A 24659-nucleotide genomic window follows, 5' to 3' on the forward strand; every position below is an offset into this window, starting at 1 on the left:
TGTGAACGACAGTCGTTAGGGTCAGGTGAGCCCCTGGTGGATGACGATCGTTGAGAGTCGTCTGAGGTTATGTTGTTGACCCTCCTGGGTACCGATGAAAGGGCGACATTGTAGATGGGGGATAGATGGTGTCGCAGACCACCTCCCCTGTTTAGCGATGGCCTCTCCACTTTTACATAGATGGCTTCCTTGACTCCCCTTTCAAACCATCTGTCCTCCCTGTCCAAGATTTTGACAATGCAGTGAGGATTGCAATGACCTATATATTGGGGAAACTAAACAACCTTTAAACAAACGTATGGCCCAACACAGGAGGGCAAACTCTTCAGGCCCTGTCTCAGCTGTCTACTCCCACCTAAAGGAAAAGGCACACTCCTTTGAAGACAGCAATGTCAAAATCTTGGACAGGGAGGACAGATGGTTTGAAAGGGGAGTCAAGGAAGCCATCTATGTAAAAGTGGAGAGGCCATCGCTAAACAGGGGAGGTGGTCTGCGACACCATCTATCCCCCATCTACAATGTCGCCCTTTCATCGGTACCCAGGAGGGTCAACAACATAATCTCAGACGACTCTCAACGATCGTCATCCACCAGGGGCTCACCTGACCCTAACGACTGTCGTTCACAGGGGACAACAACAGGGTCACCTGACCCCTAACGACGGTCGTCCACATGAGACCACAACAATGGTCAGGTGAAACCAGTACTTTCACAGGTACTTTGGTGGACCCACCCACAAGAGGTTAAATACCTGGGTCCTTCTCCATTTTCTTGGTCAGACTAGTGCGGACTAGAGAGACCAATACATGATGAACTGATGAAGCCGCTTGGATAAGAGGCGAAACGTCTTCCACAGACAAATACAAGTCCAGTTGCCTTCGATTTAATTTGAGAGAGAGATAACTATGACCTGGACGAATGAGAACATTCACAGACACCCTTATATATCAGTTACACATTGTTATTCATTCTAACCTGAGACCAGAACCCTGTATTTACAGTGTGCTTGACCTGTATACAGCAAATATTAGCCTGCCTTTTATCATTTATACTAAATAACTAGGCTGAAACTTGTTGTTCTGTTTGTTCATTTGTGCCTGTCATTGCATTACACACATGGAGAGACACTGACAACAGGAGTCAAATTCCTTTTACTCCTGAGCATGCAAGCATACTTGATCAATAACCTTAGTTCTGGCTCTTTTTGGTCATTAGCATATACATTCAATAAAGGAAAGGTGATAGCCCAATAGGCAAAACAACTGACATTATTTTTCTATTATTAAGTTTCAGCCCCAGCAAATAACACACAGTTTTTCTCTTTGAGTATTTAGTGCTTCTCCTTTCACTGAGGATGCCCAGAGCATGTCATATCATATTTTTGTGATCGTCCTCAGCAGTGCGAGAGGGGAAACAGTGTAATAAGACCCATGTGTCTTGACTCGCTCTGCCTGGAAGTTGTCCTCTGTCTGAAGACTTCCTTGTTGTGATTTAACATTCCTCGGCTGACTGCCTCATTAAGGATACACTCGCAGCTGCCAACGGAGAAGAAACAGCAAAGCAAACCTTTATTTTCCTCCTCCTACAGTCTTTTCTCCTGCCTGTCACTAAAATTGCACAAAATTCTGCAGAAAATAACAGTGTTAACCACTTTACACACTGCTCACCTTTTAACAAGTGGGGCATATGCGAGTGCTATAATTGAGCTCTTAGCCAGCCCCAAGTATTGTAAGCTCATGTGATTACAGGGAGGTGAGCCACGGAGAATGAGACATTTGCGTGTTTGTGTGTGTTTACAGTGAGTCTGAGGGTGCAGATGGGAGCCAGGCAGGGGGATGACTATAATTTGGAGATGGGTCTTTCACAGGCTTGGCTGTCTGCGTCAGTCCTTAGGGAGTGAGGGACTCTTCAGATGTAAAAGGCAGCCTGAAAAAACCGAGGAGAGGAAACAGTGTATAGTATAGTGGGTCAGAAAAATAGGAAAGTAGTTTTCAATACATTTTTTTTTTTTTTAAACTGTAACCACGTCTTGTAACTACACCACTGCTCCATAAGTAACAATGACAAACACACCCACACCCATCTGTAGTCACTCATACACATGGTAAACTAATGGTAATTGCCAAACATGTCGGCTGTCTCTTGTTTGCCGCTTCATTCCCTTCGTTTCTCTCCTGCCCCTGGTTTCTTCATCTCCCACCTATGTTTCTCAGATCAATGTGAAACACCACAGTCTGGGGCAATTAACTCCCAGCCTGGAGAAGCACTCAGAGCTTAGAGGAGCAGAGGATCAGAGGAGCCGCACGCAGTAGGGGAACCAATTCATCTTAGGTCTAGAAAAGAACATATACCATCACCACACACAAACGCACACGAGAACGAACATACAATGGGACTGAAAGAATAGATGTGTCTAGGCCGAAAAGTATTTATTTGCTTTTATCGATGTTCTCTGCATGGATGTGATATGTAAAACTATTGATTACATTGTTATTCTTTTGAGTAGTTGGTGTCCCGGTGGTGACCACTGCAAAACAGAACATGATAATGCAGTGATTTACCTGCCATTGTTAGAAACTCTTTGAACCACCAGTTTCAAGGTGGTTGATCATTGTCTGACGTCTGCCACACTGCATGCTGGACAGTCGTGTGCTGTGCCACCAAAATCTAATGTGATTCACACGTTTAAAAAATGTAGCAATGCAGCCGCTCTGCATATTTACCTTATACAGCTTTTTCTTTACTTTGTTTTTTTTTTTTCTTTAACTTCATTCCACCTAATCTTTTTCTTTTCCATGGACCCATGCACAAACACATCCTTACACACATTTATCCTCCACAGCTTTCCTCTACCACAGTGCAGCATCCTGAGGTTTATATTTATATTCTTGTCACGCAGTAGAAAACCTAAAGAGGACTGTATCCGCAAAAGAGAGCACAAATCAAAGCATATCACAATTCCTGTGAGAATGACGGCCCATTTTGCCTTACTTTGTATTTTCTTTTTCCCTTTTTTTTCTATTATTTTGTCTGTGGACCCCCAGTTCTGTGCAATTGAAATAAGCCAGGGAAGGTCAGCATGACAATGAAAAGAAAGGCCAAGGGTTTGAATAAACATTCAATCATACTCATGGGGACCATTCATAAACAGCCTCCCGCCTCTCAACCTTTACTGAACATAACCTTGAGGTCCAAGATGAGATTAGATCACCAACCTGCAGAAACATCGACAGCAGCACTGATTACTCTGAAAACATATCTGTTCAGAGAGACAGAAGAGTAAAAAAAAAGCTGAAACAATTGCTGTAGATGTGCCATGACCCCTGTCAATAGTTCATCTGTAAAAATCTGCCAGACACTCCAATCACTGTGTTGCTGCTTCTTCTCTCAGCCTGGCAGCAGTACCACCGACAGCAGCAAGGTCAAGGGTCAGTACCTTTCGCCACCCACAGGTTAGCAGAGAGAGGGGGGATGGAATGCCGATCGATTGTTCTTTGGGAGATTTATTACTCCAGCCTCTAATAGATAGGCGATGCTTCTTCCTCATTTAAAAGCTTTAATTTACCCAGCTTTCCCATGTCCACGCAGTGTTTTGTGAAAATACATTATATATTGAGACACTGAGGGAGTTGAACGGAGAGGACAGGTGAAGAAATTCGAGAGATGATGAGTGCAGAAAAATCAGTGAAGAAGCTGGAAAAGGAAACAGATGAGCAACGTTAGCGAGGATTTGTGGGCGATTAAGTCAAGGCACACTGGAGAAGGGGAGAGCAGTGGTTAAAGAGGGAGAATATCCAATAGGCTGTTAGGAAGGACAGGAAGCACAAATGGAAGCGTGGAGTGAAAGAAGGGCTAAAGATAAACGAGTCATTTAAGAAAAGTTATATTTGATATTCTTATACCACTGTATGAATACATATTCTTGCCAGGGGTAATGTATTAGATGCACAGGTACATGCATTAATGTGAAAAGTAAGCACAAGCTTCTATACATGCACAGCCACAGTGTGCTTAAGAGGCTGATGTGAAACTGTGTAGAGTCAATAAAGGCTGCTACCTTGCAGGAAGGTCACAGTTTGGAGAAACTCTGCAGAAGGCTCTACACAGTCTCCCCCTGAACTCTCTCTGTTCCCGTTAGGGGGAATAAATAGCCTCATTATTCCGCCAGGCGCTTACCATCAATCCCTGTGTGTCACTTCCATTGTTTCTAAAAAACTCCCATCACTTTGTTGTGAAAACTCTTCATTCTGTCGGCTCCTCACAATAGTTCTCTAAACCATATTGCAAGAATTATTGAACATTTGAAATTATTTGCACAATATAATTTGCCATTTGTCTGTTGTACATTGTGGAACTAGTCCTGCTTTGTTCTGCCTGAGCAAGCAAATATTAAACTCAAAAGAGGTGTTTACAGCAGGTGACATTCGACTCCCCAGACTCCACTAGATAAACAAGTTGTCAGTTTATATATCCCACAACATATCAGTTTGCTCTTTTAACTCTGAGCTAGTTAGCTGGTACCCTTTTTACGATTCATTAGCCACTCACATCGTCATGTCACCGCTGTATTTACAAAGCATTGCTAGAATTACTATTGATGTAGAGAATATTTTATTTTAAAAGATCCCAGCTGCATCTCTTTAGCTGATATCTAAAGAGGATGTCAAGGCACTGTAGCAACACACAACAACCAACGTTTATTCTATCATCTTCTACTCATTCATACTCACTGTTGAAAATTCTGAAGTCCAGAATTCTAATTTTTAGATATTTATTTACATACAATACAGAAGAATTATTATTCTTCAGCATCTTTTGCTTGTAATTAGACAACATGATTTTTTGAATGCAACAGGTAAATGCTGAATCACATTTTTAATTATACTGGATCATCTTGTATAAGGATGGTACCCTAATGCTTCAACAACACCTGTAATAAGAAACCAGAAACCAAAGAAAAATAGCAAAATTTTACCAAAAACATACATAATTTCACTTGTGACTTCATTTTTGCGTATGCAGCTTAGTCATTATTTGGCTGAATAACATAACTGCATGATTTTATGGAACCATTGACGTGGGGAATTCCCACTCGGCCAAATAATCATCCAAACGGACCTATCTATAACACATTTATTGTAAAGTTGTTGGACTGCACATTTCTCCCCTCACTGACTGTGGTTTTATTGGCCGAGTTACATTTTTAAAGGGCCACTGTGTGGGATTTAGTGGCATCTAGCGGTGAGGTGTCAGATTGCAACCAAGTGAATACCCCACACCCCTCCTTCTCCAAGCATCCAGGAGAACATACAGTGGCCTTCGGGGTAACGTGAGCCAGTGTTTGATTTGTCCATTCTGGGCTACTGTAGAAACACGGCAGGCTCGATTGCAGAGGACTCAGTCTCTATGTAGATACAAAGGACTCGTTCTAAGCTAATGAAAACACAACCGTTCTTGTTTTCAAGTGATTATACATTAATGAAAACATAATTATGGATACTATATTTCATTTCTGCCAATAGATCCCCCTAGTTCCTACACCCTGGTCCTTCAACCCACTTAACTCTACAAGACCATAATGTATTCATTGTAGTTTCCATGCTCAGTCCACAATTATAATGTATCTGTAATTTGAGTTATTATCACTGACAATAATATATTTTCTTCATAGTACTGTAATTCCATAATTGCAGAACCTTTCACAACACAGTTACAACATGTTAAGCTAAAGCAAAACAATGCTTATTGTGAACACCAAGAGATGACCTTGGCATCAGGAAAACAGTTGTTTTTTATGCCTTGTGCATCTCTTTACAGTCAGTGTCTGCCCACACATTGTGCCCATGTGGCTCATACTGCGTGTTGGCTTTCCACCCTGCAGACATCCTCCCTCCAGCCGTGGCCCCTGATAATTATGATCGAGAAAACCATTTCATGGGGTAGTACAACCTCAGCAGTTTGCTAACTCTATGTTTAATTCTTCACTATGACACAGTGTACAATTTTAAAAGTGTTTCAGAGTGTTTCATATAATTGCTGCCATTATAACCAGCTTCGCATTTTAAAAGGGCTTTACAAAGCTTCTGCATTACATTGGTCTCCGACTACTCACTTAATACTAGAAAAATCCTTGGAAACGTACAATACTATACGCCATAGATGCATGTAGATGATGTGTCTCTGAGGTCAGGTGTGTGGAGTACTTTACATTGTCACATTCTGGCACATTTGTGTGTCCTTTGTGCTGACTGAACAAACTTACTTTCATGTCCTTGAAAGAAGTTTCAGAATCATTTCCTTCTTAGTTCTCTTAATAGGTTTGCCCTTTACAATTCATACTCACTTCATACATACCTACTGATCTGCAAATCCTGAACCTGATAAAACAATATTTTATATTTTATACACATTTAACACAGACTTTCAAATATGCATGAGTATATGCTACATGTGACCACTACTCTCCACTGAAAAAAGTAGCAGAAATCTCCTACTCCCCATGGAATGCTTAAAGACTCCTAGTTACTACAGCATATGGCATTTTAAGTGTGAGTACATGTGTACATGTGCATTAAATGCATTTTAAATGTCAATTAAAGTGGCAGCACACGCAACAGAACACCAGTCAAAACATACCAGGGGAACTGATTGAGATGTGTGTGGAGCCCAGCTGTCAGGAAATACAGGAATATATGATATGATACCCTATCTCGCATGACAAAGAGCAATATAAACTACAATCCCCTGCAATCTATTATTTAGAGCACATGTAAGTGTTTTCAGTTTAAGCTCATCCAATACTGCATTCATATCCAATCAATTATTCAGGAGTGCGATTCCTCCTCAGTGAGTCCGACACACTGATGTTGGCCGTCCAGGGATCCAGTCTGCCAGCCAGCTGAGGCTCTGCCAATCAGCCCTGATGCTGACACAATGATGCCTCGGCCTCCAGTTCTGCCTCTGCTTTATTCAGGAGGGTATGTTGTCTCTGATTGGTGCGGCTGTACCCTGGCAGACACTCCATCTGCACTAGATTGCACTGCTGGAGTGGAGATAGCTGTAATTTGCAGCAATTCTGCCAGTAATTTCGATATGTATGAGGACCAGAGCAATTCGTAGCCCTCTCCACAAGGCCTAGGTACTTTATTTGATGCCTCTCATCCCCAGCATACAGGTATATTCCTCCACCTCCCTACTTGTGCTGGTACCAAAGTCTGGTTTGGCTCAGCAGAAAAGGCTCTTTAAAAAACGGGAGGGGGAATTTTATTTTCCAGAAGATGTAAAAATTTATGAGTAGAATCTTCTCATAAAGGAATGTTGAATGAGCACAGATGGGGTGATTGAAAATTTGATTGAGGAATGATTGAATGGATCTACTAATGACAGTGACAGAAAACTCTTTATACCAAGGACTCAGCTTCTGACCAGATAATCCCCTTTTAAATTTTGTTTCATGTAGTTATTCATTTCATCACTTGTCTGGGTCTTCTTATGGGTTTTCAATTAATGAAAAAAACACTTTTTCAACAGTGCCACATTGTTCATGCGTGATAACATATAGATTACCTATTCATCATTTCTAATGCTGCATTGACTCCCCTGAGCTAAGATAAGCACACGAGATGATCTAAATAAGGGTGAGGCAATGGTAACTGTGAAAAGCATGTTTCTCTCACTGAATTATACATGTGCCTGACACCTCAATGCTACTTTACACTGTTTGTACGGTTTATTATGGGAAGTATTTGATAGAAATGTTCTCCTCATTCAACTCTTGAGCTGTCTTGGCAGCATTTATGTACCCATTTTTTTTCTTATTTTTAAACACTATAATCTGGCTTCTATTTTAGCCTCATTTTCCTCCATCAATAAGGGCTTTGGTGAATATTTTTATTCGAGTAAATGGTCAGGAAAAGCCTCACTGTTGACAGTATTAATATTTGAAGGAGAGCATGATGACTTTTTAAAAAATCATAAAATTCTAATGATGCCTGTCGCTTAATTAGCATTGAACTCCCACCAACCTCATTACAAGCAAATAGCACTAGAGGGTCTGAAGATGTGTGGCCCATTTGGACTCTTTCTCTCTCTCTCTGTCTCTGTCTCTCTCTCTCTCTCTCTCTCTCTCTCTCTCTCTCTCTCTCTCTCTCTCTGTTCCTTAAGCTCCTCATTACTTTGACCCTGGAATCAGAGGAGGGGCTTAGCAAGGCCATCACACTGCCCTTGCCCAGCCTTAATGGCATCATGTGCCCATGATCAAAGTCCTCCTGGCATCTTAGTGTTCTTTTCCATGCTCATAATACCTTGCTCCATGACAGCTCCCTCGCCCTGGTTTCCCTCTCTGTCAGTGTCTTTCCTTCTCATCTAACACAGTCTCTGTGCTCAGTTGGATTTTCAGCTCACCACTCCTTTTTAATGCATTTCACTTTTTTTTTTTTTTTTTTTTTACCATTTTACCCCCTAAGGACTCAACCCATCAGGGCAGATTAGGAAGCCTATGGTAGAGGTCTTTACAGGTTATCCCATGACCCAGCCCAGTACCAAATTCTATTCAGTCTAGTCAGGTCTGGGTGTATTTCTGTTGCAGTGGGTCTCAGGTCTGTGTGGTAAAATATTTAATACCCAAGTGAATCCAAGTGGATTCTCTGTCAGCTCTGTTCATGTTGTGCATCATAATCATTGAAAGGGGCAGATGTGAACATCTTCCACAAAACAGTGGCAACTATGAAGACGAGCTAAAGGCAAGTCATTAGCTGATTAGTATTGGAGCTGTTGATCCATCCGATAGTTGTCAAGGCATTTGTCAACCTGGCAGTGGGACTAGAGGCAAAGGCAGGGGCTCACAAAAGTTGGTAGGATTCATCCTCTGGGTACCATCAATGTCCGTATGAATTTTCATGGCAATCCAGAGGTATTTCAGTCTGGACCATCCATAGAGCCAAGCCGCTAGCAAGGCTAAAAATTACGTGTTGCTGCTTTTTTTGACAATGGCTGCTTGTCAATTCTCGCTGCTACCCGTGTTGGAGTTCTCTCTATATTTGAGTCTATTTGGGTCGACCATGTTTTGAATCAGATCTGATTATGCTTAGGTCTATTTTGGATTGTTTCTGCCATAGATCTGTTTCAGATCAGGTTCAAAATGTTTGCACAAGGAAAAAAAACACTTTTGGACGGATCTGTACCAGTCTACGTGTTCTGTAGCCTGTTATTGTTAAATTGATGCTTTTTTTTATGTAAATTGACTCACCCTCTAAAACTATTGTGTCTTCTACTGCTAAACCTTGAAGGTTTGTGTCTATGTGAGTGCTGCATACCTGCTGGATCTTTATGCCCTGTCTGTTGCCAGTCTTTGCCATAAAGGTGGCCCGGCTCTGCTCATTTTGTTTTACCTGAGAGCACCTCTAAATATTAATGTGGTCTTCTCCCTGAATTACAGCCTTAAAGGCCTGCCAGCTCTCTCAGCATTTCTCTACCTGCCTCTGTTTCTCTCCTTCACATTCCCCCTCATATCTCCCTTCACCACTCTTGGCTCAGTCTTTCCACCCCAAAGGTTAATTTCTGATGATATCAGATGTGATGGGTTGTTGGCTCTCATTCTTCTCTCTCATGATTTTATGACTCTAATCCTGCCACTTGAGCAAAATCCCCTCTTTTATTTTGCCCGGTGGATGGCATTTGGAAGCATTTAGTTTAACAGAGGCGTGAAGTTGAAAGCAAACCTGACATCTATCTGAGCGATCTAGTATCAGATAAATTAATCTTATGTGATGATAACCAAGACTGAAATCTGCATGACTTTGGAGATTTAAATTTGTTGTGTCACCTGTGTCTTGCCTTCCCTTCTTATCACTGACAAATGAATCTAGTTTGATTGGGATAAACAAGCAAGCTGGCTTGGCTATGGCTGTGGCTGGGACAGGAGAAGCAATTCTGAGGATTTCCATGTGTCACATTGCAGTTTTTGAAGAGCAATGAAGTAGAACAATAGGATAATATTCAGCACACATATGCTGTCCTTCAAATACTCTCAAAATGACACCAATGATCAGGAGCACTATAGTTGCTCTGAGAAGTCAGAGCTAGTAGATAATGTTTAAAGGTCCCATATTCTATACAGTGAGATCCCAGACCCAGACCCACCATCCGGCCTTGCAGGACTTGATTTCTCTGAGTGTTTACCTGAAATCTGCTATATTTTTATTAGCTCACTCGGAAAACTGCCGGCCAACCAGTCAGCCAAACAGTCAGCCAGTGATTGGCTCACCAAACCTGTTTTTACAACAGAGCCCCAGAGAGCAGCCTGAGAGAGGAGAGGAACTACATTGACATGGTTTATACTTAAAACCACAAAGGTATCTTCTTATGGATCAACACTTCAAATAAAACAGCATGTAGTGTAAAATATGGGACCTTTAAACAGACTCAAAGGCAACACAATAGCCAACAAATGAGGTGTATATTTCAACGGCTCTCTTTTCAAACTCACCCACGCCGAATAACATCATTAGTAAAGAGCCAACTACATATTTGCACCTGGAGAATACGGCAGAAAACTGAAGCTTTTATAGTGATTTCTATTTTTTTAATCCATGAGAACCCCCATTATTGTACACTCATGCCTTCAAATGCACAATTCACTTATCCAAACATTTGTCAACACGTGAATCCAAATGGCATGTGCAGTATTATTACCGTCACTAATCACTGTCAACTGCATAGTCATAGCAGACATTTTGACTTCTACTCCAGTGCTCAATTATGTCTGCATGAATTATTCTTAGAGCAAAGGCAATGTTTTATGTATAATATATTATAACAGGACGTCAATTCCATGTGGATTTTACCAGTGAAACACAGAGATGATGACAAGGAAGTAAACAAGGAGGATGACAGTGATGAGGTGAAATGACTCTTTCATGTATTCAGTAAAAGTTTAGATCTGTAGGTTTATATATGACAAACAGAACACGTGTGTGTGTGTGTGTGTGTCTGTGTGTGTGTGTGTGTGTATGTGTGTGTGTGTGTGTGTGTGTGTGTGTGTGTGTGTGTGTGTCCTTAATGTTATTCTTGATTGCCATGGTTGCTTGGTTAAACAGTGGTGGAAATGTTAGTTAGATAAGACATGATTAGTTTCAATAAAGACTCATCGCGACCATACATCATTGTGTCCTGCCAATTAGCTTTGCACCTCGCGTATCGCACCAACCCCTGCCTCTCCCTATCAATTAAAATAAGCTACCTGCTCATTAATAATAGTCACAATGGCAAAATGTAAAAAGGAAGATGAAGAGGTTTTTGAAACAGATGGCTGTCTGCGTGGAAGGAGCTCCAAATCAAGCTCAGTTCAACCTTACAAACATGAGATTAAATTGTTGGAGCTGCATTATGAGAAACATGAGCAAACTTGTCGCCTCCTTTGTGTCTTACTGTGAGTTCACATTGGCAGCAGCAGCAACAAGAGACGAGGCGACCGCTGCTCATTCATTTCAGATGAGTACTGGGAGATGTGGTGCGACAGAGATGGGAGTGACAGCTGGGGGAGAGATTTCAGCGAGTTGGCAACAGGAGAAAGTCGAGCAGAGACATGGTGTAGTCACAGACACCTCGCCATTTGTAAAAGAAAAAGAAACATTTTACACATCTACGGATTCTCACTAAGTAATCAACTAATTAAATAGCTCTCAGGCCTTGAAATTTGATATACATTGAACATTACCATTTCAAACATAGAGCCACAAAAATAAATCATGCCTATGCTTTACAGCTGCGATTGTCAGTCAGGGGTATTTGTACCCCAGAGGCATTTAATTGTGCAGTTTCGAGGGGCTATGGGGAAAGATTGTTGGGTAGCTCAACCTATTTGAAAAAATTTAAATAAGGATTTGATCTAAAGGAAATGTATATCGTCATATTGAGTCAGCTGCGACACCTGAATTCCACATGCTGCAGTTGAGAGTTCATGGAAGCTAGCTGGCAAGCAAACAGAGGCATCTTATAGGTAATGGTTAAAAATGGATACAGTAGGTGCAAGAGAAAAATGAACAGTTAAGATAGTTTGGTAAATGTAACAGATACATGTTTGAAATAGTGAGTAATGGTTAAACAGTTTAGATGGCTGAAAGTATTGAAATGGTTCAAATAGATTGGTAAACGTAATGGATAAACAGACGAAATACTTAGCTAGCATAAAAGACAAGGTAGAAATGGTGAAGAGGCTACAAATAATGGCTAAATGTTTGAATTGGCTGTCATAAATGTTCATTATGTCTTTATTCATTTGGCACCATTCCTTTGCCACTAAGTTACATTTTAAAAATCATAGGGATTATAAATTAAAGAACATTTTGTGAAGAATATATCTGTTGTATAAAACTGCAAAGACCCTCCAAATTCCTCCATAACCTGCATGTGCATCGTGGGTAATTCAGGGGGGAGTTTGGAAGCGCATCAGAATATCTGGAGGCGTAAAACATTCCCAGCAATAAGACTGAAATCGTAAAAGTCATTGAGGTAATAGTGGAGCAACTGATACTGATCACTCCCACTTGCAAACCCCTGCTGATTTATATTATCCTCACTTTATGCAACAAGGCTGATAAATTATTGTATTTTGTTGCTTTAAGCAGATAAAAACCACCAAAATGCTCCTGTCCCCTTAAAACTATTTTATTGCAGCCAGAGTCGTCCCCGATAAAGAGTACAGAGTTCACGTTTCATGGTGGATTAACATTTAATTGTACCTTACAGTAGAACACCACCACCATAATAACGTTCTCTCCACTGGTTGTCTCTCTCCATCACCTAATAGCGCAGTTGGACTGCCACAGGCACAGCTGCTCTCAATTGCTGCCTGCCATTGTAATCCCGTATAACTTTGCCTGCGCACACGGTGCACTTACATGTGACCCTTGACCATGAAATGATAATGAGCAGAAGCCCAAGCTTCGAACATGATTTAGACACATCATGCTACCATCATGATTATAGTATTAACATCTCTGTGTGCAGTGGGGTTGAAAAATGAGAGAGTCACAGATTAGTTGTGTAATTCCTTCTTCACACTGTCGTCCTACACACCATTCATCACGTCTAGAGAGGCGCATCTCCACACCTGCAGTCATGCTGAACCTCCTCCGTCTGCGGCACCGTGAGAAGACTCCTGTTTAAGCTGATGGATTTAAGTCGGTGAAAATATGCTGGAGGTCTGAAATATGCGGCTCAGCGAGCTTTTGTCTATTCAGAAACCCATAAGGATTCAAAAGGAAACAATATGTATTAATAATATATTGCAAAATGTATCTATCTTCAAAAGATGAAGCAAGTGACTCCTGAGAGCAGTAATGAGGGTGCTGTGGGCAAAGTGAGCAAACATTCCCAAGATCATTATTCCCAAGTTAGACTCAGCCTGTGGGGAACGGCACCATGTGTTTGGTGCTGAACAAATAGCGCTGCTGAAATGTTCAGGCAGCTTAAGAATATTCTGTATTCAGCCTCAGAATGATTTTTGAATATAGCGGATTCAGCCTCTTATGCACTTGTTCTATCATTGAAACGCAGGGTATTTAGCCTGTATGCAAAAAATTGCAGCCCCCACACTCTTTTCCTGTTCCTCGTGAAAGAATTGAGACCACGTTACCACGCATAACATAACATAACTTATACTTCAAAGCGTACAGTATAGCAGGAACACATGTATCAGAAGTATGTCCCTTCCTATAGCTGACATTAAAAATCAAAATCCCTTACCGGGGCTTAAAAAAATCTGACATAAAGTCTTGAATGGGAATTTGCAAGATGAAACTTGCAAACAGGGCGAAGACACGTCAGAGGTGTGACAGTTAATCTTAAAATTCTTTGTCCCACCAAATGTCACAGTGGGCTCCGGGGGAGCAGCAAGCCCGAGAGTTCAGCACACACCTGTCTCTGTTTTTCTCCCTGGGCTCCTATCTTTTGATGACAAGAGGAGAGCCGACGATAGCGGGCCTTTTCTGTTCCCTGAGAGCAGACGACAGAAAGCTTTTCAGCAGACGCGTGCTCACAGACCCGCTCGACCAGCCTAGCACCCGATGGCAAAGGGCACGGCGGCGACCGTTCTCGTGGTTACGGAAATAGCCCACCCCGGCTCTAACTCCTCCCTGTCCACAATCTCTGTTGAGTAAAACAGCTTGACAGGAAGATTAAGCAGGAGGGAGGGAGGGATGGAGAGGAAAAGAGAAAAAGAAAGACAAAAAAACGAGGAAAGGGTTGAGTTATGGTGGGAGGAGGAGATGGAAGAGTGCTGCTGCTTTTCTCCTTTTCAGCTGAAACAGTCTCAGGAGTTGCCCCCCAGCAATAGAGGGAGAAAAGCATGATGAATAATTAACTTCGAGAAATGTCACAAGCGGCAAAGAGGAGTGTAATCATTTCTCTGTTGGGTTTAGAGATCTGTTTTTTGTTCTTTTCCTCTATGCCCTGTAGTGCTGCGCTGTACGCTGAGACAGTGAGCGCAGGACTGCAACCCGTCCCCTAAAAGCATTCAATACATTTCCCTACATACTTTTCAAATAAAAGCAAATAAATCATTAATATTTGGGCCTTTTAGCAGCATCACGGAGACATCTCACAGAGGTCTTCTACATTTTTAATCAAGTCATTGATGTCAGTCTCATTAGCTGTAAAATCACATTTAAGGAGCAGAAATCTCTGGTGGTAATGGTTTAATCAATGTCAGGAAGGCTCGAGCTTTGTTTCTCTTTAGTTCTGGAGAACACAACATGCCCTCTCAGAATGAATAAAAGATAAAAATGACAAATTACTGTCTTCATGTTCTAAACAAGCTACATTTGTCCTCTTTCCTATAGCCCTCAGAAGTGTGAAAATGAGTTATGGATTACCATGACCTAGTTTAATGAGGTAATTGCAGATATATATTGTCATTTTCAATAGATGTATTATCAAAGAGACCTAATGGTATGCTCCCGCTTGTATGAGCGTGTTCTAAATACAATCGCAGCCTGCTTTTGATGAGTAGCGCAGAGGATGAAAATGGACATGATGAAGATAATGTTTAGCTTCTAGCGTTAAGACCATGGAGCCTCGCAGCTCTGTTGTTAGCAGACAGTGTAAAGGAGATGGTAACGACACGGATGATTTAATGGCAAAGAATGCTTAAAGATTTCTGTCCTGTCAATGTGCTTGTTAATCAGGTACACTCCAAATGAGATTCCTTATCAGTAAACACATTGATTGCTCAAAATGAGATGCTGATTTTTGCCAGTGTTATTTATCTTCTACTGAGATGACACTGAGTAATTGCGCTTCTATACCACAGGTTGTGTGATATGCAGATTTATCTGAAGGAAAAAGTTTAAAAAGATTGCAACCTATTGAGGGATTGTTGTTTGAAGTGTTGGATAACACTATCAGGTTTCTAAAAATGTGCGCGCATTGTATGCTTAAGGAAACTGTATCTCGGGGCAGGGCTGGATTAGCCCAACAGGGGGCTCCAGGACAACAGTGAGCTTTGGGCCTCTTTTAAGTCACACACACACACACACACACACACACACACACACACACACACACACACACACAATTTGCCCAAAGTCATAGAAAGCTATTCGGTATTACTGCCCCAGGTATGTTGCATAATTAGTTTGTGATAATTTGACTAAACACATTGGTTTAAGAATATGCACTATGTAGGAGGCATTAAGTATTAATATTGAAATATTAATAGGTATAAAACTAGATTTTGACACAGGGCCCCTTTTCAAGACCTGAATAGTAGAAAAGAAATACAGGAGCGACCTGGGCCTTTACTGTTTCTGCTACACATGTAATTGATACACAGACACCCTGGTGCTTTCAGGGCCCCTGAGGGCCTGGGTTTCTAATCCAGCCTCGACTCAAGGTCTATGAGATAGCTTCACAGCATACTGGTAGTGTGATTTGTTGGTCAAAGTATACTCTAATTATTTCCCCACACTTACTCTTACATGAATACACATCACATCTGGTCGATGAGGCAGTGATTTTTTTCTCATAATATAACATTTTATATTTTTTCATTATCTGTTGCTTTTTAATAAACATGAGGTCAAAACTTTCATTTGCCCAATACTTTGGTTTAAAAATAATATTCCCATCATCCTCAGCTGTACTCTGTTTAGTACTAATTAGCGAATGATAGCATGCTAACATGCTGAAATGAGATGGTGTTAGCATGCTGATGTTAGCAGTTAGCTCAAAGCGCTAGAATAGCTTTAGACTCCTTGGTTAACATACAGTTCTCCTGCAGCAATGGGAATAACAAAAAAAAGCCTTGAGAGTTGGTGCAAACAATTCCCACAGGTTGATAAACCCTCTGTCTGTACGAAGGCAGTGTTGGAACAAAATGTGTTACTGCACCCGCTGATGCATTATAGAACTATAATGCTCTGCAGGAGGCAGCACTGTATATTGCTGTTAGGATGGTGAGGGGGGAAAAAGACGGGCAACAAAGGAAGACAGACCGGTTGGTCAGGGGGTCATCCTACAGCAAGATAATGACCCAAAATGACGGAAGAGCAGCACAGTCTCCAGACTTAAACCTCATCAAGCTGGTTCGGGATGAACTGGACAGGAGGTGAAAGCAAAGCAGCCTGCAAGTGCAACACATTTGTGGGAACTTCTGCAGCAGTGTTGGGATGAACATGTACATATACATAGTGTAATAATAACAATAATAATTAAAATAATAACAATAATGATGAAAAGAAAAAGAATGTGCTGCAGACATAAAAACAAGGTAGACTGCGCACCAAGACAAACACCAATTAAAAATAATGGACCTTAATATGACCCAGATATAAAGCTTGTCAGAATAAAGGCAGTAAAGAATAGATACCCTAATTGCCCATCTAAAGCGCGTAGGAGGACAGGAGCTTTTTGACTCTGTGCTAAGCTTCCATTTAATGGCAAATCAGTAATAAGAGGAAGAGAGTCTCTCCCCAACGGAGCAATCAGCATGTTAATACTGAAGCAAAACACCTCAAAATTCTCCCTTGTATTAGAACCCATTTTAAATAACCCAACAATAGCATTTAATTAACAGGGAGTTACACCTGAGCATTTAGATTTTAACCAAAGAAGTCTCTGCTGTTATTTCACTTGTCTCCCTCCTTAATTATTCTGAATTAGAGTCTCGCTGAGATTCTCTGGGGCTTTAATTAGAGTGTGAATTAAAGTTATGTAAATACAGTTTGAAGCCACAGAGTCTTTAAATAGAGTTGTGTTGCATCTGGTATATTTTTCTTTCTTTTTTTTCTGAAAGAGAAAACAAGTCTTTCTTTTGAAGTTTGTCAAATCACTGCAGGGTACTTTTCCCTTAGGTGTTTGTGTGGATTGATACTTTTTCCTCAGAGGGCTACGACAGAAAAACTATTTCTGCAAGTGAGCCATTTTTGTTTCTATGAATGCATGTGGAAAATGTGTTGCATTTCTCGTGTGTGTGTGTGTGTGTGTGTTTCTGTGTGTAACTCGTCTTTGCATGTGTACTTGAGTATTTATATTCTTGTATAAGAATGAACTGGAAACTGGTACATACAAAGTTACCTGTGGAAGAATGTATTAATGACTGAGTCCTCCTCCAATTCACTGATCCACTGTGAAAATGAAAAGAGCGGGATCAACCTCCCATTGGGCTAGATTAAATCCAAACTAAGTGCCTGGGCCCAGACTGCAAGCTTCTGTCTCTGAATAATAATGGGTTCTTTCAGCTGTGTTTGTCATCAAATTAGCCCTCAACTTCAGACAAGGTGCTCTCAGAGTGCAATTCTCGCACAACGGCGGAATTCAAATTAGGCAAAGTCAGTTTGAGGTTTGTAAGCTTTAAAAGGGAGAATGAGTTTCATTTGTGAAGGTGATGATTGCCGTAGGAGGTAAAATGACAGCGTTGAGGTCCATAAAAACACCTTCCTTCCTGTGGTGCGGCTGCTTTCATGCTGATTCTGAGTAACATTACAGGAGAGAAAGTAAAACAAACCTTTAGCCAGCGATTGCAGCCTACAGCTTCCTCCAAATGCTCCAAATCCAACCCTCGTTCTTAACCAAGGAGCCTTTGAAGCTCCTCCATCAGTGCACGCTTTCAAATGCTGTTTCTTTCTTGTGTCCCAAACAAACACTCCAAATGTATAGAGTGCATTTGTAAGCATGGAGCAGGGCTGGTTAACAGAGTCTTGAGGCTGAGTTCACTTTTTGTTTGTCTTCCTGCCTTGGATTTTGTGTTCAAGCGACCCAGGTTGAGTTCCTCCTGCTCATCTCTGCCTGACACACTATTCCTCTTGTAGCTTTGATCAACCCAGGAGAGGGAAACTTGCCCTGGGAAGCACCATCACTCCAACGCAGCAGGGGCAAACGTGGAGCAGGAGGGGGCAAGGAAGAAGGGATGGAAACCTTTTTTTCCCCTCTGGCACTTTATGTCTTAAACAGTCTTTCTGAAGGATTGAGCAACAATTAAAAGATCGGTTGGGGGCATCCAAGATGGCAAGTTTGAATCTTACAAAGTTAGTACAGGAGGATGGGAACGCAACAACAACAACAACACACAATCAAGGATTTTTAAAAACATACTTTTCCTCCAACAAACAATGCATGTAGGATATAGTCACGACTATGATATGCAAATTGTTTTTAATCGAAGGTGTTTCTTTAATCAGCTGGGACATAACACTTAATTATACCAAAAGTTAATTGGGATTAAATGAACATATTTTTTTCCAATAAAACAAATTAGTTTTACATGCATAACCACAAACCTCTTTGACTCAGTCATATGCATCTAGCTATTCCTGCTATAGAGAAATTGCACAAATGATGACTCCAACCACGTGTTACACCTCTTTTTTTGATAGTAAATATAGAGCAGAGCTGTTTTTTCTCTCTCTCTCCTGAACCGACCTGAGGGGAACTGAAATTATCACATTAGTGCAGTAGCAGGAGCGAGAGAGAGAGAGAGAGTAGTGTGAATTCTGTATCTGTTCATTATCAAGAGGCCACAGATGTTGTTGACCTTGCTGTTAAATTTTAAATTTCTTTCTTCGCTATTAAAACGATAACTTAATATCAAGTCAGGTCACTGTCATTGATGTTCAGAGACAGCAGGGGGAATTAATCTTAAATTTAGACGTGTTTTTTTTACAGGGTAGAAATACCTTCTCATGTGGAGGAATGAGACTTGGTCCTGGATAAGACTGCGAAGTCCTGCTAGCCAGTATTAGCATTCACAGTTCAACCTTTCTTATTGAAGATTTTTTTTTCTTTTTGAGATTTAATCTTTTTAAAAGGTTTTTAACAACACACCAAAACAGATAACCTTGTGAACTTTTTACTACTATTTACTACTACTACTATTTTACAGCATCTCTTTCATCCAGGACACTCCTCCTCCTCCTCCCCCCTCTGCCGCACAGTGGTTTGGTCCACTGCCTCCTTGTCCTAGAAAAGCTTGGAAGCAATTCCAGACAAATTCACAATCTTTAACTGCCAGGACGGGCTATAGAATTTGGTTAACCAGGGCTAATTTGGTTCTTTCTGCCAAATGTAGCTATACATATTTAGAACATACTTAATGTGATTTGATACCCATATTTAGTAGTGGGATGTCAATAAAAATGCTCTGATATAAATATGTTGCCGTAAAAGATACAACAAACTGTTTTTTCCTGGTTCCAGCTGCATGTCAGTATGAAAGAAACCTTAATCGTTTGTGTCATTACCTCATTTAAAAAAAAAAAGAGAAAATCACCTATATTGATTCAGTGGCTTCAACTTGCCTCTCCATCCTCACTGCAAACAGCAGACGCTCCGCACACTTTTGAAACTCTAATCTTGTTTTGGAAAGAAACCCTACACATGCAAGCGGAGACTCTAAATGGGACAAAAACCATATTACATCTTATTTCCAGAAAATGTTCGGTGTTCGGCTTCTGAAATAGCCCCATATTGTTTGCTGAGAACAATGGTAGTACTTTGTAATGGATTGTTTTGGTCTGTGTCTCGCTCTTTCCTTTCCCTGCAGGCCTGAAGCAGATCCATGCCCTGTCCATCCAGGGGAACTATGAGCTACGTATCGACTTGGAGGACTTTGAAAATAGCACTGCTTACGCCCAGTATGGTACCTTTGGAGTGGGCCTCTTTTCAGTGGACCCTGATGATGATGGATACCCTTTGACTGTAGGAGACTATTCTGGCAATGCAGGTATACTCAGTGAACTAGTTAACTACTTTGCTTGCAAGAATTTCTGTGCAGATATTCTGATTAGTCGATGCTATTTTTGCATTAGAACTTTTTTGTTTTTTTTCATTTAACCTAATTATGAACGCAGAAGTCACAGGAGTGTGGTAAAGCCAACCACCAGCATGTGCTGCCTTCTAGACAAACAACAGTATGTTATTTTTACAGTGCAGTAGGAGTGTCCACTTGTTAAACCATGCAGACAGTTGCACAGTAAGAGGACTGCTGGTGTCTGTGTCTCTGCTCCCCAACCATCAGATTCAAGCCAGCTACCTGTCACCTTGATTAAATTACTGCCAATTAATTGCACTGCTTGACCTGCAGCGTAAACAAAAACCTGCCGTTGAAATGAAGAAGCAATTTAAAGAACCTTTGGGGAGCTCTGCTCTGAGAACACGGAGAGAATGGGGACAGATATGAGAGATGGAGCAGGGAAGAGAAGAGTGGAAGGAGGGAGAGCAGGAGGGTTGGAAGAATCTAGGGTGGAGGAATGAAGGGGACAGGTGTGAGAGAAGAAGAGGGGAGCAGAAGAGAGGAAGAGGTTAATAAATTAGAGGGTAGAGGTATCTAAGGGACAGAGTAAAGGAAGGAAACCAGAGGGGAAGGAAAAATGTGTTGTGTGCGTTAACAGCTTTTTTGCCCAGATATCTGTGTGTTTCCTAAAGAGTCCAGTAATAATGCTCCCGGCCTGTCCTCAGCATGGCCTGACCTTGAACTCATCTGCTTGCTAAACATTTGAATCCGGTCAAATTAAGGGTACTCAAACTCTATCCGGATGCTCGTGTCCTCACCTCAGCTTCCCTCCAGGCAGTCCTACTGTTATTATTGTTATTAGTTTTACTTTGCTGTGCGGTGGCTGCTCTCCAATCAGCTGACAGGTGCTCATTTGGGCTGGGAGCAGCTGGATCTTAATGGGCATCTGCCAGCCTCCAGCCACCAAGGTGACATCCCATGCCTTGAGCTTTTAAGCATTTCTTTTTTTCTTCCTCCACTTACCTCTTTTCTACATCCTCTGGACATCATCCCGTTGTTGACGCCACTGAGCTGTTCTCTTCTTTTTTTTCTCCCCCACTATTTCTTTTCTCCTAATGTCGAGCAGCACACAACATGAATATCAGGCAAGCCTGTCAGATTATTTTTCCCGCTGACTGGTTACCATGGTAATGCCAAATGGAGAGCAGAGTAGGACAGAGTGAGAGGGTAAGGAGCTGGGCGGCCACATCCTGGGCAATTAAGGGCTGTTTGATGCCCTGACGAGCTGTTAGCCATCACCTGATGGCTGGTGAGCGGTCTTTCATTCTGCTCTCAGCTTTATCCTTCTATTCACTTCTGGTCACAGCGTGAAGCCTGCTTTGGAAAGAAAGGAAAGGACAGAGAGGGAGGGGAGGTATGGGGAGGTTATTGAACATTATGAGCTCTCTGAACATCCATTTGCTGAAAACTTTGAGTCTACCGCAGTGTCTGAAGGATGCTGCTTTCATTTTATTTGTAAGCCTCTAAGAGTAGTAGCTTGCAAAGCATTTATCGATGCGGAGAATTTGGCAGTGAGAAATCTTTATATAGTGAGTAGATCTTTTCAGCTCTGCTATTTGATTGTGGAGATCAGCCTCACCAATGCAGACCGTGATTAAGGGCACTTAGGTGATGCAACTTGCCTGTGCCGCATTCCTGCAGTGGTCTTACATCACTGTCATATCCAGGATGCAGGAAAGAATCCCCCCCTCATTGACTATTATGTGTACTTTATATCACTGCCACTTACAAAAATACCTAAAAGATGCAAAACTCAAATCAACATATGTGAGGAAGTCCTTTAAATATGTCTTTTCTCTCCTCTTAAAACATTTCTGTCTGTTCACTGACAGACATCCTGATGAAATCATCGGGGTGGGTGTTATTAAAAAGAGGGAGATAAAAAGGTCACCACAGAACCTTTTGATAAATTGGCTACAAATCCATCTGACCTCCTGCTTTAGATAATGAGACACAGCACTCTGGAGAACTGTGGAGCTTTATTTTTTTTATTCTATTATCTCCCTCTGTTTAGAGAAATGATTAATTAAAAAGTCTTATGCCATTTTGAAGTTAATCACTTGTGGATATGTGTAATTACTGGTTTCCAGTATCAGATCCAAGAGCATGTTGGAGAAGATACAATAGCCGTTTAAAAAGTTCATTTTTTTCTTTCATCTCCCAGCTGAGGTTGTTTCATACATCTAAATGAACCTGTATCTATATATATATGTACTGACACATTCAAATTTTGTTGCACACCTTTTCCCACCATAGGTGACTCTCTACTGAAGCACAACGGGATGAAATTCACCACCAAAGACCGGGATAACGACCACTCGGAGAATAACTGCGCCTCCTTCTACCACGGTGCCTGGTGGTACCGCAACTGCCACACCTCTAACCTTAACGGCCAATACCTGCGTGGTCAGCACACCTCCTATGCCGACGGCATCGAGTGGTCCTCCTGGACTGGCTGGCAATACTCACTCAAGTTCTCTGAGATGAAGATACGGCCAACCCGTGATCCTGAGAATAAATGAAACTGACAAAAGAGAAAGAAAGAAAAAAAAACAAAAAGAAGAAATTTTTGAAACATTACAAACCAGACAGCTAGGCAGAATTACTTGTCTTGATATTGTTTATTCACTAAAACATACCTCTTTGAGTTTAGTTGACTCTGCTGTTTGCCTCCTGATGTCTCTCTTCCTTCTTGCTCCTCTTCCTCTCATCACTCAGCTACTAGTCATGCTGGCTGCTCTAATCCTTCCCCTGGTTCCTTTCTTTAAACAATAATGTATTCGTGATGCCCTTATTTTTGATCACTCAGTTCACACAAAACAGCACACCAGCGCCCTGAGCCCACAGTCCACTGCGCTAGCTTTACTCAGTCTGACATGGTGGTCCAAGCATCCCCTGCAGAATCACACATCAGTGATTTCCTCCTGTCATGTAACTCTGACCTCCCATCTGTGCTGACATGGCACTTAGACCGGAGTTCAGTTTCACTGCCCGTCGCTATGTTATCTGTGAATGGAGAGGATTGCTCCAAAAAATGACAAACCCCTTCACAAAATATGAACAGGAGATACCCCCACCCACCCACCCACCCCCACCCCCCTGCAAGGGAAGTCTAGCGTTTCACCAGTGAGATGGGAAAGTGGGGTGGTGCACTGCTGTATGTCACATTTACATCCTTGTGAGTAAGAACCAGCAGGATAGTGTCAAGAAGTGCAGGGTCTCAGATAATGAGAGGGGGAGACTGAGAGAGAGAGAGAGAGAGAGAGAACGAGGTAACAATTTGACAAGGGTTAAATTAGTCGAAAGGAAAAGGGGTTGGAAAGAGTGAATCAAAGAGGAGAAGTAGAAGTGGAAGAAGAAGAGGAGGTGCAGATGAGAAAGAGAAATGAGGAAAAAGAATGCAACAACGGAGGATCTCATTCATCTGACTTGGGCCATTAGGGAGCATATTGGGCACTTTGTCTGATCTGCCTGCCAGCTGACTACTGGCCAACTGATGCAGCACTCACAGATGGTAACCCAGCACTTTTTTTTGTATGTGTGTGAGTGAGCGCGTGCGTGTGTGTGTGTGTGTGTGTGTGTGTGTGTGTGTGTGTGTGTGCGTGCACGTGTGTGTGTGTGTGAGTGAGAGAGTTTACGACAGAGAAAGACAGACAGACACAGCTCTCTAATACGATCAATTTCCTGTCATGAGTTCAGCAGAGCATCTCGATTGACTACAGTGTTTAGCACAGACTGACTAGAGGTGATGCATGGCTGGCATACCTTCACTCTCTCCATTGAAGTAATTAACACGAAATAACAAAGCCTCTAATGTATGTACATGTCATAAGAAGGAAAACTGATAACAATCTGAGGGGGGACCACAGAATGAGTGGCAAATCAAGACTGTCTCATGTTCTTATTTTCTTGGACCTGTTGAGAAAATGATGCATTTTTTTTTTTTGCCAACAACACCCCTCCCCCCATTCCCACCTGTATGGTTTGTGCTCTGTTTTGTGAATTTTATTTTTTTTCCTTTCCAGCTGATTGTTGTGGGATGTGTTTGTGTGACACAGTTTCACTTGTCATGCAAACAGAGAGTAAGTTGCTGTAAAATAAGATTTGACGCGCTCAAACACTGTCGTTTTTCTTTTCAGTAGGAATTCTACAATGTGTTATGGCAGAAACAAAATTGCCTAAAGCAAACAAAAAAAGATTGAAAGAAAAAGAAAAAATATTATGAATAAAAAAAACCGTGGGCGGAAAATAGTGCAATTCCGATTTTTCTGTCTCTTTCTCTCTCTTTTTTTTTTTTTTTAAATCGGTGAATCAACTTTTTTGCAGTTTCACCGAGTTTCTTTGGATGTACTAAAAGCTTTAAAAATATCTG

The 24659-nt window shown here is 41.5% G+C and overlaps 1 protein-coding gene across 1 annotated transcript in view; it reads left to right on the forward strand.

The window, feature by feature from the left end:
• LOC111237372 (fibrinogen C domain-containing protein 1-like) overlaps positions 1 to 22809 on the forward strand; it is a 97946-nt gene extending 75137 nt beyond the window's left edge. The window contains exons 7-8 of the mRNA XM_022766448.1: positions 20039 to 20218; positions 22544 to 22809. Of these exons, the coding sequence (XP_022622169.1) occupies positions 20039 to 20218; positions 22544 to 22809 (446 nt within the window). The remainder of the gene's footprint in view (positions 1 to 20038; positions 20219 to 22543) is intronic.
• Positions 22810 to 24659: the final 1850 nt, after the last annotated feature.

Source organism: Seriola dumerili, unplaced genomic scaffold (genome assembly GCF_002260705.1).
Source record: "Seriola dumerili isolate Sdu_G_001 unplaced genomic scaffold, Sdu_1.0 BDQW01000853.1, whole genome shotgun sequence".
In the NCBI taxonomy this organism is placed as follows: Eukaryota; Metazoa; Chordata; class Actinopteri; order Carangiformes; family Carangidae; genus Seriola; species Seriola dumerili.